The sequence below is a fragment of the Takifugu rubripes genome, chromosome 22, assembly GCF_901000725.2.
Source record: "Takifugu rubripes chromosome 22, fTakRub1.2, whole genome shotgun sequence".
NCBI lineage: Eukaryota > Metazoa > Chordata > Actinopteri > Tetraodontiformes > Tetraodontidae > Takifugu > Takifugu rubripes.
Window position 1 is genome coordinate 7,565,167 of NC_042306.1, and position 19,342 is coordinate 7,584,508.

General features: G+C 42.9%; 1 protein-coding gene across 2 annotated transcripts in view; it reads left to right on the top strand.

Annotated features, from left to right (window-relative positions):
- The window catches only part of LOC101070706 (cadherin-6-like), a 50,445-nt gene extending 47,176 nt beyond the window's left edge, over window positions 1–3,269 (top strand). For both annotated transcript variants that reach the window (XM_003975525.3, XM_011616353.2), the window contains exon 12: window positions 821–3,269. In XM_003975525.3, the coding sequence (XP_003975574.1) occupies window positions 821–1,368 (548 nt within the window). In that variant the 3' untranslated portion in view covers window positions 1,369–3,269. The remainder of the gene's footprint in view (window positions 1–820) is intronic.
- The last annotated feature ends 16,073 nt before the right edge of the window (window positions 3,270–19,342 follow it).

The following is a 19,342-nucleotide window of genomic DNA, read 5'->3' on the forward strand; positions in this document are numbered from 1 at the left end:
TAGAATACATTTTCATTTGCATTTAGAGATCCATATGTTGGCCTGAATCCAGATTAAATATAGTCCTTAAAACAAAAGTGCGTTCTGAGTTAGTATACTGTGTAGTTCTTCAGCTTGCTAGGACAACATTTTGACATTTAAACTATCCCTCCATAATATTTTAACTATAGCCTCTTTGCAGGGTCTACCATTGATCAAACTGAGGAGCTGATAATAGAGAACTTATTTATTTTGGAATATGTTAAAATAATACAATAGCAAAAATTAAAAATATCAATGTAGCAAAACGGCAGCAAGCTTTTTGCTGCTGAGTTTTTATTTTCCAAAAGAGAGAAGGATGAAGTCAAAAACTTTTCTGGTCCTGCTACCTTTTTTGAATTATTTAAAACAAATTTTGCAAATCCAACTTTTTCAAGTTGAAATGACCCAGTAGGCTCTACAGGGACTTCTCTCATATTTTACTCATCTCACTTGAAACTCTCACAATGAGGTCAACAACAAAAAAAAATTGTGATGCGTGTCATGAAGACAGAAATTTATCTTGAACCAAATATTCCATCGATATTAAAAAAGAAAGTTTCTTAGAGAAGGAGTATCTGGCTGCGAGGCAGATGTAGTCAGACAGAGGTGGTTGGCTCAATGCTCTGCAGTTTAAATGTTTTTAAGCAGGGTATTGAACACTGCGCTCCTTTCGAATGTATTTTTGATGTATGAATGTGCACTTAACTGGTCTAAAGTGGGCTTGAAAAGCTCTATATTGATTCATTTCATTTGATACTTCTAAAGTCATCTAATCACTCTTTTTTCCCATTCCTTGCAGTGATCGTGGTTCTGTTTACAGCTCTGAAACGTCAAAGGAAGCAGGAGCCTCTCATAATCTCAAAGGAAGATGTTCGGGACAACGTGGTGAGCTACAACGATGAGGGTGGAGGCGAGGAAGACACCCAGGCCTTTGACATCGGCGCTCTGCGTCACCCACAGTCTACTGCCATACTGGAAGAGTCCACCAAGCAGAGGCGAGACATCATCCCTACGGACACGCTGCTGTATGCGCCATACCGCCAACATGGGTCCTGCTCCTCGGGATTGTTAATGCCTCCTGTTGGTGTTCCATCACGGGACAATGGGGACGTTTGTGAATTCATTAATCAGAGGGTTTTGGACAATGACTGTAATCCAACAGCACCTCCTTATGACTCACTGGCCACTTATGCGTATGAAGGTGCCGGTTCCGTGGCTGAGTCTCTCAGCTCTCTAGGCTCAATGTCCTCTGAGGCTGACCAGGACTACCAGTACTTGAGTGACTGGGGACCCCGCTTCAGAAAACTAGCTGATCTGTATGGAGCTGAGGACAGTGATTTCTCCTAAGACTTGTTTTGAGGAGTGTTTCTGCCACAGCATCAGTCCGCTGCTCACACTCAGCGTCTCTGCTTGAGGAATCAAGATTGAATGGTTAAACCTCATATTTACGAGCCCAACACTTAATTGTTTAACTGCCTTTGCAAATTATCACTGAGTCAAATGGAAACTTCAACCCAATTGACAGTTTTAAGGGATAAAAATCATGGATGTAGATATGTAAAATAACCAGCAATCTGGAGGAACATGTCAATCTTGATTTCCATCATTCTGAACTTCTATGTCAGGACAGACATTTTAAATCAAAATTTAGACAGTGTTTTATTTATGCTCTTAGATTGATTCCTAAATGTTAGGTGTTCCATCAAAAGAGTTAGGAACAAGCTCAGTCAACATGACACCACATACCTCTGATGTGAGGAGTTTTCTCTGCTTGTTTTGTCTAAGTGCCCTTCTGCTGCCCTTCAAGACGAAGTGTGGTTACCTATAGGTTAGCTGACAAAGGAGGGAGTCTTTCTAGAAGAAGTTTATAAAAGAATCTTTGCCTGAGAATTGCCTTCTGTTGGCCATATAGGAAAATAGGACTGAATGCACTGATTTCCTTTTTTTAATTTTTTTGGTGCTGCACACTAAACCGTCACAAACATTGCTTGAATTTTTATGAAACCTATTTTGTGATTAATGTTGGAATGAGACAAATGAGTCATGTGAAGGAAAGCTGAACAAAATGTGCTACAAGCTTGTCTTAGCCTACGAATTGGAAAATAATCAGTTAAAATGATACATGTCCAGGGTGACTGCATTCATTGACCTTGGTACTATATTGGAATATTTTAGATTTTCCAAATTTCACAATCAGCATCAAATGACAACATAATAAATTGAAGTACTTCAAATGTTCAACTCAGGACTACAATGCCACCAATAAAATCTATAGGCACATCACCCTTGAGATTTTTATTGTCGAAACTATAAAAAATAAATCTAATGTAATATTCCAGGTTGGTCAAAACTGCTTTGTCCAAAGATTAGAAATTTAATCCTGGTATTATTGTTCATTGATTTTTAAGAATAGTCTTAGATACCAGATTCAACCACTGCAAAACTCTCAGATTGACTTTATTTTGATGGCGCTCCCCTTTAAGCCTGGAACCAGACTGGACCACTTTGATCAATTTCATTCCCTGTTGTTTGCTCTCATTAGACAAATTGTACAGACAGACATTTCTCCAGATTATTTTCTTTTACAGCTCGACTGCTTTCATGACCTGATTTTGAGTTTCACTGTTTCTGCTTTTCTTTTGTCAACATTTTAGCCTCTCCAAATGTTTCTGCAGAACAGTATCCTGATACAGAACAGTCTATTGCTTATTCACTCTTTCATTCGTTTCGCTGCATCTACTGTTGTGTTGTACATGGAGCAATGAGGTTTTCTTGTTAAATGTTGTATTTAAGTCACGCTGCCGCATGTTTTTTATTTGCTTCAGTGTCACAGCCTTTTCTGAAGCTTTGGATCACTGTGCTATGTTCAGAATAACAGTTGCCAATGGAGAGCTGAAACTTTTAAAGTCAAAAGTGATCAAATGCTGTTTTTTTATTCTTTGGACTTGGTGTTTGTTTTTGTCTCTTTTGGCAGTTAAAACAGCATTTTCTTTTCATTTTTCCATTTGTATTGTGTGGCCACCATCCATTTTGAACGCTTTCGAAATTCCACATTTCCACATGTGTTTCTTTTTCGAAATTCATCATTTTGTACCAAATATTTATAAGCATTCAAAGTCCCGGGTTGAAAAAAGTGAAAATACCGTCCAACTTTATTGTTTCTTAATGTGATTTTGGATGTGTGAATCTCTCCGTATATGATGTTTTATCAAGTTGTTTAATTTTATCAAATAAACCTTTACAGTTAAGTTGTTTATTTGTTTGTCTTTACTCTGCCAGACTCCGATTCCAAGAAACCTATTTGCTCTCTCCCTAATGGTTATTTCCTATGGATGTTCAATAATTTATGTTAGTAACTGACAGATCATCTTCTGCAAATGCAAGGACATTTTCCTCATGAGGCTTTTTATCTAAAAACTAGGCTAAAACAGGAAGCTGCCAGATTCCTGGACCTATATACCCATATTCTGGTCTGGTTTCTTCCCACCATCCTGACACACACCCATTAGATTAAATTGTTCTAGGTTGCCTCTTGATGTGAGTGAGTGAGTGAATGATGTCAATGCCCTGTAATATACTTAAAATGAGTGAAGGGACAAATGACAGCAGTTGCATGGATGGATGGATGGATGGACTATGTTTTAGCCATACACACATCGCATTTGTCCTTTTGTGCTGTGCTGTGCTGTGCCATGCTGTGTCATGTTGTGTTGTGTTGTACAGCCAGTGTTGTTTTCACACTGAGGCATACATTGGCCTTCAGTTTTAATTAACTGCATTTTTTCTTTTTCTGTAATGGTTAACTATTTCCAGCAGGTTTCAAGCTTTATTCATTTTTTTCATTCAATTTTTTTCAACTCAGTACATCTTGTATCTGATGGCACAAGGTGGTAATAAAAAAAATCATTTAAACTTTTGACTATGTGTTTCAACAATGCTAACCCTTTCACTCAGGAGGCCTGTATATAAATGCTGCTCAGCATCGGTATGACACAAACAAGGTTGGGTTTTTTTCATTGCTGATAACATGCTTGGCGTGCATCACGTATCTCCATTAGTGCTTCTTATTTTTTCCTTCACCGTTAATCTTTGATGGGACTGCCGTGTAAGGAGATAAAAAATGCCAGTCAAATTTACCAAACTAGCCCCCCCACCAACACTGCAAAACACACATAATTCAGACAGTACTTTTGAGAAATACAAACATGCAGTGATTCACTCAGAAACATGACATGACATATACAAACACACCTTACACTGACTTCTGTGACAGTTCAGGCCAAACATGGTGTAAACAGCGACATAACGTGCTGAGTGATCACATTTGGATTGAAGTGAATTTTGGACCAAGAGACTAGAAACTGACTTGAGGTTAAAGTTCTTCACAGGTGCTTTAACTGGCATCCTCTTCTGAACTTGAGGAACTACAGAATTATGTTATGAATGTAAATCCAAGTATTCCCAACATATAAATACAGTTAACACATTACACAGACACGGGCAGGGGTTGCAATTCTCGTTGCTCCCCAGCTCAGTGCCTGTATATTGGAGTTTACCCCGGTGGATGAGAGGGTAGCCTCCCTTCGCCTTCAGGTGGGGGGACAGATCCTGACTGTTGTTTGTGCCTATGGCCCAAACAGCAGTTCAGCGTATCCACCCTTTTTGGAGTCCTTAGAGGGAGTGCTGGAGAGTGCTCCTTCTGGGGACTCCCTCGTCCTCCTGGGTGACTTCAATGCTCACGTTGGCAATGACAGTGTGACCTGGAGAGGTGTGAAAACCCCCCTGATCTGAACTCGAGTGGAGTTTTGTTATTGGACTTCTGTGCTCATCTCAGATTGTCCATAACAAACACCTTGTTATAAAGGCGTCCACATGTGCACTTGGCACCAGGACGCCTTAGGCCGCAGATCGATGATCAACTTTGTAGTTGTGTCAACGGATTTGCGGCCGCATGTTCTGGACACTCAGGTGAAGAGGGTGCGGAGCTGTCAACTGATCACCTGGTGGTGAGTTGGCTCCGATGGTGGGGAAGGATGCCGGACAGACCCGATGTGACCCAAATGTGTTGTGAGGGTCTGCTGGGAACGCCTGGCAGAGTCTCCTGTCAGAAGGAGCTTCAACTCACACCTCTGGGAGAGCTTTAAACATGTCCTGGGGGAGGTGGGGGACATTGAGTCCGAGTGGACCATGTTCCGTGCCTCCATTGTTGAGGCGGCTGACCGGTGTTGTGGCCGCAAGGTGGTTGGTGCCTGTCGTGGCGGCAATGCCCGACAGGCTGAAGAAGGAGTCGTATCGGGCCTTACTGGCCTGTGGGACTCCTGAGGCAGCAGATAGGTACCGGCAGGCCAAGTGGAGTGCAGCTACGGCTGTTGCCGAGGCAAAGACACGGGCATGGGAAAAGTTCGGTGAGGCCATGGAGAACGACTTTCGGACGGCCTCAAAAAGGTTCTGGAACACCATCAGGTGTTTGAGGAAGGGGAAGCAGTGCACTGTCAACACTGTGTATAGTGGTGATGATGTGCTGCTGACCTCAACTCGGGATGTTGTGGATCGGTGGAAGGAATACTTTGAGGACCTCCTCAATCCCACCAACACGCCTTCCAGTGAGGAAGTATGGCCTGGGGACCTGAGAATAGGCTCTCATATCTCCGGGGCTTTCGAGGTAGTCAAAAAACTCCTCGGCGGCAAGGCCCCGGGGGTGGATGAGATCCGCCCAGAGTTCCTTAAGGCTCTGGATGTTGTAGGGCAGTCGTGGTTGACTCGAATCTGCAACATCTCGTGGACATCGGGGGCGGTGCCACTGGATTGGCAGACCGGGGTGGTAGTCCCTCTTTTTAAGAAGGGGGACCGGAGGGTGTGTTCCAACTATAGGGGGATCACACTCCTCAGCCTCCCTGGTAAGGTCTATTAAGGGGTACTGGAGAGGAGGGTCCGCCAGATAGTCGAACCTCGGATTCAGGAGGAGCAATGTGTTTTCGTCCTGGGCGTGGAACAGTGGACCAGCTCTACACCCTCAGCAGGGTCTTCGAGGGTGCATGGGAGTTTGCCCAACCAGTCCACATGTGTTTTGTGGACTTGGAGAAGGCATTCGACCGTGTCACTCAGTGGGTACTGTGGGGGGTCCTCCGAGAGTATGGGGTGTCGGGCCCGCTGATACGGGCCGTCCGCTCCCTGTACGATCGGTGTCAGAGTTTGGTCCGCATTGCTGGCAGTAAGTCGAACTCGTTTCCGGTGAGGGTTGGTCTCTGCCAGGGCTGCCCTTTGTCACCGATTCTGTTCATAATTTTTATGGACAGAATTTCTAGGTGCAGTCATGGTGTTGAGGGGGTCCAGTTTGGTGACCTCAGGATCGGATCTCTGCTTTTTGCAGATGATGTGGTCCTGTTGGCGTCATCGGCCCGTGACCTCCAACTATCACTGGATCGGTTTGCCGCCGCATGTGAAGCGGCTGGGATGAAAATCAGCACCTCCAAATCCGAGGCCATGGTTCTCAACCGGAAAAAGGTGGAGTGCCTTCTCCGTGTCAAGGAGGAGATCCTGCCCCAAGTGGAGGAGTTCAAGTACCTCAGGGTCTTGTTCACGAGTGAGGGAAGAATGGAGCAGGAGATCGACAGGCAGATCGGTGCGGCATCCGCAGTAATGAGAGATTCTCAATTTACCGGTCGATCTTCGTTCCTACCCTCACCTATGGTCATGAGCTTTGGGTAATGACCGAAAGAACAAGATCACAGGTACAAGCCGCCGAAATGAGCTTCCTCCGTACGGTGGCTGGGCTCTCCCTTAGAGATAGGGTGAGAACCTCTGCCATCCGAAAGGAGCTCGGAATAGAGCCGCTGCTCCTCCGCGTTGAGAGGAGCCAGATGAGGTGGCTTGGGCATCTAGTTAGGATGCCCCCTGGGCGCCTCCCTGGTGAGGTGTTCAGGGCATGTCCCTCTGGTAGGAGACCCCCGGGAAAACCCAGGACACGTTGGAGAGACTATGTCTCTCGACTGTTCTGGGTACGCCTGGGGATCCCTCCCTTGTCCTGTGAGACAAGCAGCATTGGCAAACCCTCCCCTAGCATGTGAATATGTATGTGTACATGGGCATATACGTGGGTCTATATTAGTGTCTATATTGTCCTTCATATGACCCGTGACCAGCCACTGGAAGAACTTTGTGACTTTTGGGGTGAGAGCCACTGGTCAAGTCATTCAGATTCACCTCAGAGAATCTATTATATCATAATTCTGTTTTTTAGGTGGTTTACATTTTTGTGTGTTTAAAAACTTATGTGTAGCATCCTTTTAGCATTTGTTACTTTATATGATGCTCCAGTAACTTACTTGGCCTTGACTGATATTTTGTTTTTGAGCAGTGAGCAGAGCCTGTGACGACGCATGAAAAGAACATAAAATTCCACAGCTGCAAGCACCTCGGTGCACTCTCACATAGACTGCGTTCCACTCTGGTTGAGCAGGGCCTTTGATGCCTCAATTAAAATATTCATATTCTCGTTCTCTCATCTGAACAATCTTTATTTCACTCTCACTGGACAAATAGAAAATTCCACACACAAGAAAACTGAAATTATTTGAAACTGATCACTGTTTTTATCTTGCAAAATATATATATATATATATATATGGCGTTAGCAGGGGACCAGTTTCTCCTGTATCTCCTGTAAGATAAGAAAAACCTGAGAGATAGAACTAAAAAGAGGCACAACAAGCTTCAAATAAAAGTGGTCAAATTAGGTCTTAATTCCTCGTGACCCAAACAGCAGACCTCACAGATGGACAGACAGACAGGTATTTAGCTGATAAAAATTTAGAGGTTGTTAACATATAGAAGAGGAGCAGGAAAGCAATTATAAACTGCAGGATCAGAGAGATGCTGCAGTAAAACCAAATGTTATCCAATCAATGATGTGAATATTTAACATTTGATTATTCAAAAATTTTAACTGTATACCTACTAATTAATTACAAGTTGTTAAATGATATTTTCCAATGATTAAAAGATGATTCCCCGCTCTAATTATTCTACCCATCAAACATATACAGGATTATATATTCTAATTAAAGTCATCCATCTTCCTCCATATTCATGAGGAGAATGCTGGAAAAACGTGTTGTGAATGATTAAGGTCACTTTTCTGAACACAGCTTATCTATTGCTGAACATTAGATTCAACCACATGCTGTCAGGCTGCTTCTGCCAACATTCCTGCTAACCTTGTTAAATCTCTTTACCAGCTTTACATTCAGATCCATCATGATCTAAATAAGAGTTGTAAACTCAGGCAACAGTAAAACAGTAAAATAAAATATGGGAAATTATGTAAGAGAAACTTTACTGTTTTGTGATATAGTTTATGTGTGTATTGGGTGCCAAATGTAAAAACTTACGCTTGTCACGGCTACTTTTCTCAGATTTAGCTAAATATGATGACTAATTTCCTCAAATTTAGCTAAATGTGACAAAGTCTAAAAGTAAATGTGAAATGTAAATCTAGATATTACATGTAAATATTGAATGTGATTGTTGAATTTAAATTTAAATGTTAAACCAAACTCTACTGCCTCATAAAATTTTGCTACTGCTACCTTGGGAGCATATCCTAGCTGCCAGCAACACAGAGTACACAATTTATTATTTAATTATCCGGTCTTCATGTAGGCAAGGCCAAAGCCAACATGCAACCTAACTCAAGCTACATATTACCTCTTACTGCATGCGTTTAACCATTTGAGATGCACTGAGCAAAAATGTATGATCATAAAAGTGATGAACTGTAGGTGTGTAGAACACAGTAGCACATTTTGATAAGTAGCAGTAATCAACAGAACACCAGAGCTTTGAGTCAGGATGAGTGATTTGAGATCGGTTCCACGAGGTGGTCCTTTGGAATACATTGTGTTATTATATTTATTATGGTTATTCCTGAAATGTCAAACTGTTGTGACTGGTTGATAATTTTGGTTAATGGGTACATTCCATTAATATTTTGCTCTATTACTGTCACAGCTGTGGGCAATCATGCCCGTGAGTCACACCTGTTGTGCATCTGGACACTAATGAGCCCCTTTCTTAAACCCTGCACACCTGCTCCCTGCCCGATCGTTATTCGTGTTCCGATGACTTTCCATCGTATTCCTGTTTGCCTGCCTGCCCGGTTCCGACCTTGCCTGTTCCAGACCATTCTGTTGTTCCTGCTCCCCGGTAAACCCTGTCTGCCTTCTGCCCAATCTCGACCTTGCCTGTCCCCGACTATTCTGTTCTGCTCGCTCCCCGGTGAATCCTGTCTGTTGTCTGTGTCTGACAATAAAGCGGTGTTCAGCCAAACTCCTGTGTCGCATTTGGGTTCTCATATGGTTTGTGACAATTACTCATCACAGCCCATCATGTTAAAAATCACAATTCACAGATTACCATTTAATCACACTCCTTACATATTGGAGTGTAAAGCAGAGATTTTCACTCATCAGAAACCTCTTGCGGTATTCACAGTCCCATCTGAGGGCTGAACGGAGTTTAGGAGCGAGACAAGGAAGAGCAGAACAGAATGGAGTGTCAGGTGCTGTGAAAGTGCTCTTAAAAAGAAGATTGAGGAATTGTGTGTGTGTGTGTGTGTGTGTGTGTGTGTGTGTGTGTGTGTGTGTGTGTGTGTCTTGGAAAAGGCACAGCTAAACTTTTTAATGGATTCTGGTAAAAATGCCAAGAGAGCAGGTCTTTGAAGGGGTTTGACAGTTTCTTTTTGTGTGTGAAATTGTGAAGTGGAGTGTGAAACAGCAGAGCCAAAGTGCATCTGTTAGCTCAGAGGAAGAAGGTCTGTGTGACTCTGTCAGCTGTTATATTTTTATTGTTCCTTCGACTATGCAGATTAAGTTAATTTCATATTCATATCTTTCACTGTTGAACTACAGTTGTTTTAACAAATGACCACGTTTTAATCCAAACTAACATTTGTAGCATGTTTGCGGGTCTTCTGTCTTCAGCAGCTGAGTTGTACCTCCAGGTAATGAAGCCTGATGTGCATGTCGGCCCTCGTGCCAACAAGAAGATTTAAAGTCCACACAGGAAACCCATTTTTCTCTTGACCTTCTCACAGACAGTTAATTTTATCAATTAGATACAATTTAACTGTTGGAATAATCTGCTTAACCTCTCATGGACAAATTCAGAAATTAGTCAAAAGCTGAATTCTTTGTTTGAATATAATTGAGCCACTGAAAAGAATATGAAGTAAATTCAGTAGAATCCTGCATATTATTTCAGAGTACAGTATGTCAAAGACTGCGTTTTGGAGCTAAAATGTGTGTGTGAAGAGAAATTTGTATTTTTTTTTTAAAAACCCATTAAACTAAGGGTTATATGTACTGCACTAGCAATTCAAATGGAAGTTGAGCAACGTGATGTAGGCTGGAACAAATGATAGCTTCAAGCTGTTTGATTTACACTTTGGCACTTTGGCAAGGGTTAGTGAATAGCAGAATCCTACGCCTCACGCCTGTTGAGAAAAATGCAGCAGGAGGATAAGATGAACATTAATTTCAGCAGACTGGAAGGGATCGCACATCTTGACAATAAGATTCTGCTCAATAGCAACCCTACGAAAGAAAAGTTTGGAATCTTGCACCACTCTCTCCTTGGAGCCTATCCAAACTGTCACTTCTTATCGTCAAGCAACAATCAAAATTTTAAAAAAATAAAAGAAATTCCCACCATTTTGTATTTTATATTATAGGTACCTCCTCTCATTTTCAGAGACAATCCCAGTGATTAGCCAAGCAAGCCACTGTGGACCACAGTTGGACTCCACAGGAGGTCTCTTCTTACTGTGATCATCAAACTGTATGACCCTCCCCTGATCTATACAAAATCCTGTTAGTCCTGTTACTTAGGTGCCACCTTATCTCTGTATTGGTTCAGCTATGCAGCAATGCTGATGCTGCAGCATCTGTAAAGTGGGGGCTGAGAGAGAAGGAAAAACCGGTAAATGTATGTTCTGCCCCTCACTTATGGCCATGATCTGTAGATAGGGACAGATAAAATAAATATAGGCAGCTGAAGGCTGGCTGGGCTTATAGACAGGGAAAGGATTTCAGATAGCTGGAAGGCACTTAACCCTCTGTTTTAAGAGGAACTAGCTGAGGTGGTTCAGGCATTTGGTCAGGGTTCCTCCCAGATGTTTTTGATGTCTATGAGGCAGATGTACAGTATATACATACCACTGTTAAAAACTGCCACCACTTTGCTCGGAATACAGAAAAAGAAATAAAAATTTGCTGATCTCTAATCTGAAAAGGAATGGAACAGGATAGCTGACAGCTGACAAAGTAGGATGATTTTGTTTTTATCTTTATTCCCTGGTAGAATGCCATCATTTTTACTTGATCAATAATCCATTTTTAGTCCAGCTATATTATCTTTTTATTATCAGTGCACTATCAAAGGCAAAACCTCTCTGATGTAAAAAGACGGGTAAACATTCTGACTGTATTCAAATAAAATCAGGATTTTAGTCTCCACAGACTGATTTGGATGCAGCAAAGAAAGATCTGAGGTTTGTGATGGAGGAGAAGAGCTATTTTTGCCAAAAAGCCATGGAAACACATGTGGTGCTTTATTTAGCAGCACAGTCTTTGTGTTTGATACATTGCAGAGAAGGTAGATTAAAATGTATCGTTTCAAAAAACGTTTAATCAGTGGAACTTTTTGGAAGGTGGCAGAAAACATTTGAAGCTTTGATTAAAAAAAACAAAAAAGAACATTCAATATGATCGTGGTAGGTTGATGGTCTTTGGCTGCTTCAGGATCAAGAATGGATCCATGAACCAGAGTTCCTCTGAGGGACAATGTCTGCTCATCTCTTTGTGACCATAAACTCAAGCACATTTGGATTCTGCAAAAGGATGATCTGGTACAGACAAGTCCACCCCTAAATGTGAAAATGCTAAATTAATCAATTAATTAATCAAAATAAAGTTTGTGGAGCCCAAAAAAATTCTGACTGAGTATCTGTTGCATGACCTTCAGTGCGTCAGAATCCCTCTATAGTGGCTTGAAACAATTCTGCAAAGAAGACTGGGCCAAAATTACTCTTTCTTCCTTCTGATGGATTTTGAGTGAAAAATACAGCAATAAATCTCCCTTCAGTCAGCTGATAAACACTAAAGCATTTCAGAGCAGGTGAAATGTGTGACAGGTGCGATTAGGACCCAAAAGCAGCACTCTGGAAAAATGGACCGTGATAATGACTTTTATTAGCACACGGGCAAACAGGAACGAAGGCAGACAAGGAAACACAGGAAATAGTCCGTTCTTCAGGCTCAGGGGCCGCACAAAGTCTATGGGTTGCAGGCTCAGGGGCGAGCAGCAGCGAAGTCGGGGCCGGGTGGAGAAGTCAAAACCAGGTGAGCAGACAGGAACCAGAAACGCTGAGGCAGAAGTCATGGTCAGGGGCAGAAAGCAGGTAGGTTGCCCAGGGAACAGGCAAGGCAGGCAGAACAAAGACAGGCAGGGTCAATAACAGGTAATCCAGCAGGGAAATAACACTGGAAAGTCTTGCATCAAAGCAGAAGAACAATCTGGCAAAGACTGAGAGTGCAGGGGAGGCTTATAAACAGGGCTGATTGAGAATAAGCTGCAGCTGTGCTTGCAGGTGAGTGGAGTTGAGCTGAAGGGGTGGGAGTGGCTGGCAGGTAGAGTGGAGCAGAGGCAGGGAGAGTGGAAAATTACTGGGGCAGAGGGACAGGAGGGAACTGGGGAAATGGGGCTGTGACAAAATGTCTTCTACTTAGCCAAAACTGCACTAAAATAAAAACAAGACTAAATGTCTCACACTATTTTGTCTTTATTTCCAATATTATAACTGATAGGAAAATGTAAAAAATAATAAATCAAAATATGTAAAACTGTGCAACTGCATCCTTTGTAAAACACACATTATAACTTCATTTCATTGTGATGAAGAGGTGACGCTATTGATTTAAATGAATTAAAATGAAGCTCCTAACAAGGAAGGAGACCCAGGAGGAGGAGGAGAATGCTCAGTATACATATTGATAGCTTGAATTTGTTTGTACATAAATGCTATTTTTAAGGATCAATCAATGTAAAGTGCACAGCTCTCTGAACATTAGAGACATATAGCGGCAACTAATAGTGGCTGAGAGACTTTCCAGAAGATGACACGCACTGTGTGTGTGTGTGTGTGTGTGTGTGTGTGTGCGTGTGTGCGCGTGCGTGTGTGTGTGTGTCTCTCTCTCTCTCCCTTGTTTCCCTGAATTCTTCAGACCTCCCTACAGTCCCTGTGCTATGCTGTTAAATTATAGATAGCAGCTGCTGCTGGCTGTTCCAACTCTCTCTGCAACAGTGCATCAGCACAAGCATTAGACCTCTCACTCCCTCCCAGAGAGCTGCAGGGTGCTGAAGGGAGAGGATATATGCATTATACTCAGGGCAAATATCTTGCTTCCAGATTTGCCAGTGTTTGTATACATTTTCAAAACATTACATTAAAAAGCATTAAATAAAAGATTTTTAAAATTTTCACAGCTTGTGAGCCACACCTCCGGTCTGATGTTGGTTCATGGTTCGGAATCAAGGCCTAAAAGTTTAGTCTTGGCTTCATCAGGCCAGAGAATCTCCAGATTGCTCCAGGTGCCTTTTACTGGAGACAGACTTTGTTGGTCATATAACAGTTCTTAAGTCTTTTGAGAATTTTTTTTTAATAGAGCACTACTTTGATTTTTTTTTTTTTTTCAACATTAATAACACATTAAATGTACTTATGTCTTAGTACCATATTTTCCGGACTATAAGTCGCACTTTTTTTCATAGTTTGTAAGGGGGTGCGACTTGTACTCCGGAGCGACTTAAATAAATACATTATTACAGAATTTCCCATGTTCCTTATTTTCACACTGACAACCACAAAAGGGCGCTCTAGGTGTGTGTACCTGAGGAACGAGTTCCTTTAGTGACGCAGAAGAAGAAGCGATGCTTCTTCTATGGAGTTAGACTTGATTGTTCGGTAAACTTGCTCGGATGTTCTTTATGCTATAGTTATCTGAATAACTGTTAATATCTTACGTTAACAAAGCAGACACATACTCAGTTCGATGTGGGTCATGTAGCTGAATTTGTTAAGTTAGCATACCGTAACCCTATTGCTAATCCATGCTAATTGCCTTTCAAGATGAAATGTATGTTCTTGGTCTCGGATTTTATCAAATAAATTTTCCCCCAAAATGCGACTTATAGTCCAGTGTGACTTACATATCTATTTTTCTTCTTTATTATGCATTTTTTGGCTAGTGCGACTTAAACTCTGGAGCGACATATAGTCCAGAAAATACGGTATCCACAAAATATTTCCAGTGCATCTGAAATTTTAATAAATTTCGGTAGTTTCTGTTGTGAAATATCACGAATTCCATTTTATGTTATTGATTTTAATAAAAGTAGGGTAGTTTCGTAGGTAATGCGAGAGGGATTAAAATGTGGCTATGTGTGAGCATATTTAGTTAGAAGATCAAAAGAAGAAGGTGTAATATCTGCTTAGGTTAGGCCAGTCACGCCTGGGCGCCTTTGAGTATGCTGAGAACCGCTTCAAGGTAGTCAAAGAAGCCTTGGCACCCACATGGCTGTGGACATGTGTGATCTGGTATCGTGGTAAAAATGTGTAGTCAACACATGAGCAACGTGACTCAGCAAGCATAAACTTGCCCCTGCCTGTGTGAGAAAATGTAACTAATGCAGACTATGTAACTAAGATACGCTTCCTGCTATGTAACCTTGCCTGTATTGTAATAAAAGGAGACAATGCTGGGAAAGAGAGTGAGTCTCCGGGACAGCACGACAGCAGACGTGTCTGTAATGGAGTGGGACTCCCCTTGGCCAAGGAACTTTGACGTCTGGTCTCAAGTTGTGGTGAACTTCGGTCCTGCGCCTGTCTGAGTACACTTCTGGGATCTTCAACACCATCCTCAGAGACATTTTGAAGCAATCTCCAAAACTTCCACCAGACACTATGCTGATTCAGTATGTGGATGATCTGTTAATAGCATCCACCTCGAGCAGCATGCGCATCAGCCACACTCACACTTCTCCACTACCTGAGCCAGGCAGGGTTCTTGATCAAAAAATCAAAAGTTAGTCAGGAGAAGGGTCACCTTCCTGGGTAACTTGATATCAGGGCGAGGCAGAGAGCTGACGTCCATACAGAGACAAACCATTCTCCATCACAAAAGACCCATACGGTCCAGGACATGATGGCTTTCCTGGGCCTCATCAACTTCTCCAGACATTTTCTTCCTGACTATGCGGGCCACACTGCTCCACTCCGGGCTTTGATGAAGGAACAGGGTGTGGGGAATCTTCAGTCACACCTAAAGTGGACACCTGAGGCTCAGGCTGCTTTTAATGACATTAGACAACTATTGGCCAATGCGGCAGCACTAAATAAACCAAACTACGCCACACCATTTTTCTTGGATGTAGCTGATAAACAAACTACAGCAGCAGCCTGCCTTTATCAGCAATAAGAGGGGGAAAGAATGGTATTAGGTTATTACAGCATCATTCTAGACCCAATTGAGCAGAAACCATGTAGGGATTGCGAGCAGGATTTGCAGTTGTGATGAGAGAAGGTGAGAGCTTTATCAAGGTGGTCTCGGGGAAAGTTGAGCCAGCATCAGCACAGAAAGCAGAGTTGGTGGCGTTGCAAAAGGCACTGGCAGTGGCACCAGGTAAACCTGTAAATATTTATACTGATTCTGCTTTTGGTTATTTTGTTGTACATAGAGATCTGGGTTCATGGAGGAGAAACGGATGGCGAACAGTAACAGGGGTCCCACCTAAACACGAGGAAATCGTCAAGCAGATAGATGAGAATTTGTGGATCCCCTCTGAATTGGCAATAATTAAAGTGGCGGCACACAGGAGTGATGGGACCATTCACTCCAAGGGAAATGCGGTTGCAGATAAAGCTGCAAAAGAGGCAGCGGGACTGGATCTGATGGGGATGTACATAGTGAAGACAGTGGAAAAGGAATAAATGGAGGACTTAAGACCCCATACACTCGAAGAGTGGGGGCACGCGCAAGTGCAAGCAGAATGGGCAGAACAACAACAATGGGAGGAGCACGGAGCCACAGTAGAAGAAATAGGGACAGAGGAGAAAGGTCAGTGTCCACTGTGGAAAGGCCCCAAGGGACAGCTGGTGGTCCCGGACAAATTCCTCACCCAAATGTGTGAAGAAGCCCATGGTCCAGCGCATGTGGGGGTGGACACCATGAAAAGACTTTGTGTAAATATGTGGCATCCAAATCTGCACAAAATGATTGAACAAATTAGAATGAAGTGTGACATTTGCAACCAGTTTAATCCAAAATCCACTTTTAGGACTGAGAAGGGGGCCTTCCCAGTAAGGGCCCCAGGAGCAGAAATAATTATGGATTTTACTGATATGGGAGACCGGGCAAGTTGGCAAGCGCTACTTATTGGTCATAGTAGACGCCTGCTCTAGATGGCCCGAGACGTATCCTAGTGCTATGGAGAATGCAGCAGCAGTAAAGAAAGCATTGGTGAACCATTTCATACCAACACACGGGTTCCCTAGAACAATCCGACAATGGATCTCATTTTAAGAACAAACACCTGAGAGAAGTAGAGACTGCAATGGGAATCAAACACAAATTTGGCACGGTTTACCACCCTCAATCACAAGGGAAGGTGGAACGAATGAACACAAACATCAAGACCAAATTGGCTAAAATCATGAAGGAAACGAGACTAAACTGGGTGGAGGCGCTCCCGTTGGCCCTCATGGCAATTAGACACACTGTAAACAGGTCCAATGGGTTTACACCGTTTGAACTCCACCATGGAAGGCCCTTCCCAAGACCAGGACACCCCATGACTGAAGGAGCGGTGGTACACCCCAAGGTAATGTTTAAAATACTTAACTACAAGTGTTCAAGCTTTTCTCTCCAGATCCCACCAGAACCACAGGAGAGACCCAACCTCACAGGGGAGGAGTTCCTGCTATTGAAGGTCCTTAAGAGGAAGTGGCAGGAACCAAGGTGGATGGGCCCACATCGAGTGATAGCGTGCACTGACACAGCGGTCCGGTTTGAAGGAAGGGGTGACACCTGGTACCACCTCTCTCAGTGTGCCAAGGTACCGAAAACCGCAGACGTGAAAGGGAGCAACAAGGGGTAGTTTCATAGGTAATGCGAGAGGGATTAAAATGTGGCTATGTGTGAGCATATTTAGTAAGAAGGACAAAAGAAGAATTTGTAATATCTGCTTAGGTTAGGCCAGTTACGCCTGGGCGCCTGTGAGTATGCTGAGAACCGCTTCAAGGTAGTTAAAGAAGCCTTGGCACCAACATGGCCGTGGACATGTGTGATATGGTATCGTGGTAAGAATGTGTAGTCAACACATGAGCAACGTGACTCAGCAAGCATAAACTCGCCCCCGCCTGTGTGAGAAAATGTAACTAATGCAGACTATGCAACTAAGATACGCTTCCTGCTATGTAACCTTGCCTGTATTGTAATAAAAGGACACAATGCTGGGGGAGAGAGTGAGTCTCCGGGACAGCACGACAGCAGACGTGTCTGTAACGGAGTGGGACTCCCCTCGGCCAAGGAACTTTGACGTCTGGTCTCAAATTGTGGTGAACTTCGGTCCTGCGCCTGTCTGAGTACACTTCTGAGGATTTCAAGGTCAATATCACAATCAAAACATATTTTATTGAAGAAAAAAAAGAAGACAGATCATAAAATAATGTGGGATGAACATAATGATGTCATCCCATCATCTTCACTTAACATCCATATTGACAAACAGCTACATACCAAAAGTGAAACCAAGTGTAGCTCTTGGGGCTTATTTGTGGATTGCACTGAATCTTGACTCTGGGTGTCAGATTGATAAATGAATGTGGTGCTGATAAGATTTGCACTTTCAGAATGTCTTTTTCCATAAATTGACCAGCATAAACAGCCAAAGCTCCCTGCTACAGACTGTGACTCTTGAAAGTCACCTGTGGCTCAAGTCCATTTACCTGAAAGTGATGTCGCCGCACGTGGCGACGGCGCTCTGACTGGTCTGAAGCCACTGAATGCGTCAGAAGTGAGAACTTTATTTGCCTGGCAACAAAACTAATTTATATAAAAACACTTTCTAAACAATTAGACAAAGATTCAGCATGTTGCATGTCAGAGATATTAAAAGGTTAACAATTATGCTCTTTCCTTGAGTAGTTTTGGTCTTCAACCCAAAAAAACTTGGCAGCATCCAACACTCAACAAATTGCGCTGTTCATAGCTCGGGCGCATTCTACTTACAGGTCTGTACCTCGTAAACTTTGTCCCCAATCATAACTTCAAAAATATGCGTTGCTGCTAATGACCTGGGCTGTTATGTGTTCATCAGTATTGGACTCTATTTCTAGAAAAGGCAAATATCAAATGCTGTCCCATGTGTGCTTGTTCTGTTTGCAGTCCCCTTGTAGCTCAGCCCCCTGAGGTCGGTGACGTCCTGTTGTGTGACAAAGCCCACTGCTCTTTGATCCACTGGCTAAACATGTTCACACATCCAATGTGTTGTGTTCACAGCGACTGTGGTGAAGCCACATAGAAAATTGGCTTTGATCAGCCAGGCCTAAAAAGGTTCAGAAGTGGGGAAATGGCCCAAAAAAAAAACTACCGGTCTCCTCCAGGCAGTCAGCCAGCTTTTATTGATTTATGGCATTATCTTTTGTGCTTCGCTTGACTAAATTGCTAAAACTAAATCTGACAGACTTGGACACATGCAAGCACCCTGCCCCCCCCAACACAACCGCATACACAATAAATGTCATTGTGCACGCTCAAAATGTGCACGTGAATCCACCCACTCACGTTACTGTTGTTGTGCCAGACTTGTGTGGGCTCCGTGCCTCCTGCAGCCCTCTCTGCATCCTCAGGCACCTTAGGTTCAGCCCTCTCACTGCTGCAGCCATTCAACCACTGATAACATAAACCAACCATTCTGTTCTGGATTGTTTTGTTTTTTAGTAGTGTTTCACATTTTGGACTCCAGTTCTTTAATAATTACATTTATTGATTTTGTTTTTTTTAATATAAATTATCCTGCTTCATTATCAATCAAGGGTCCTGGACACTGTGTGCTGTAGCAGCAGCCAGGTTCAGAGTATTACTGCCGAGGGTTACTGCGGTGAATTTGTGGAATCGCTCAGGGTTGCTGGGGCAGTTAAAGCAAGAGGGCTGTGATGTAGATAGATTTGTGAAGGTCTTATTTAAGCATAGGGGGAGAAAAATGA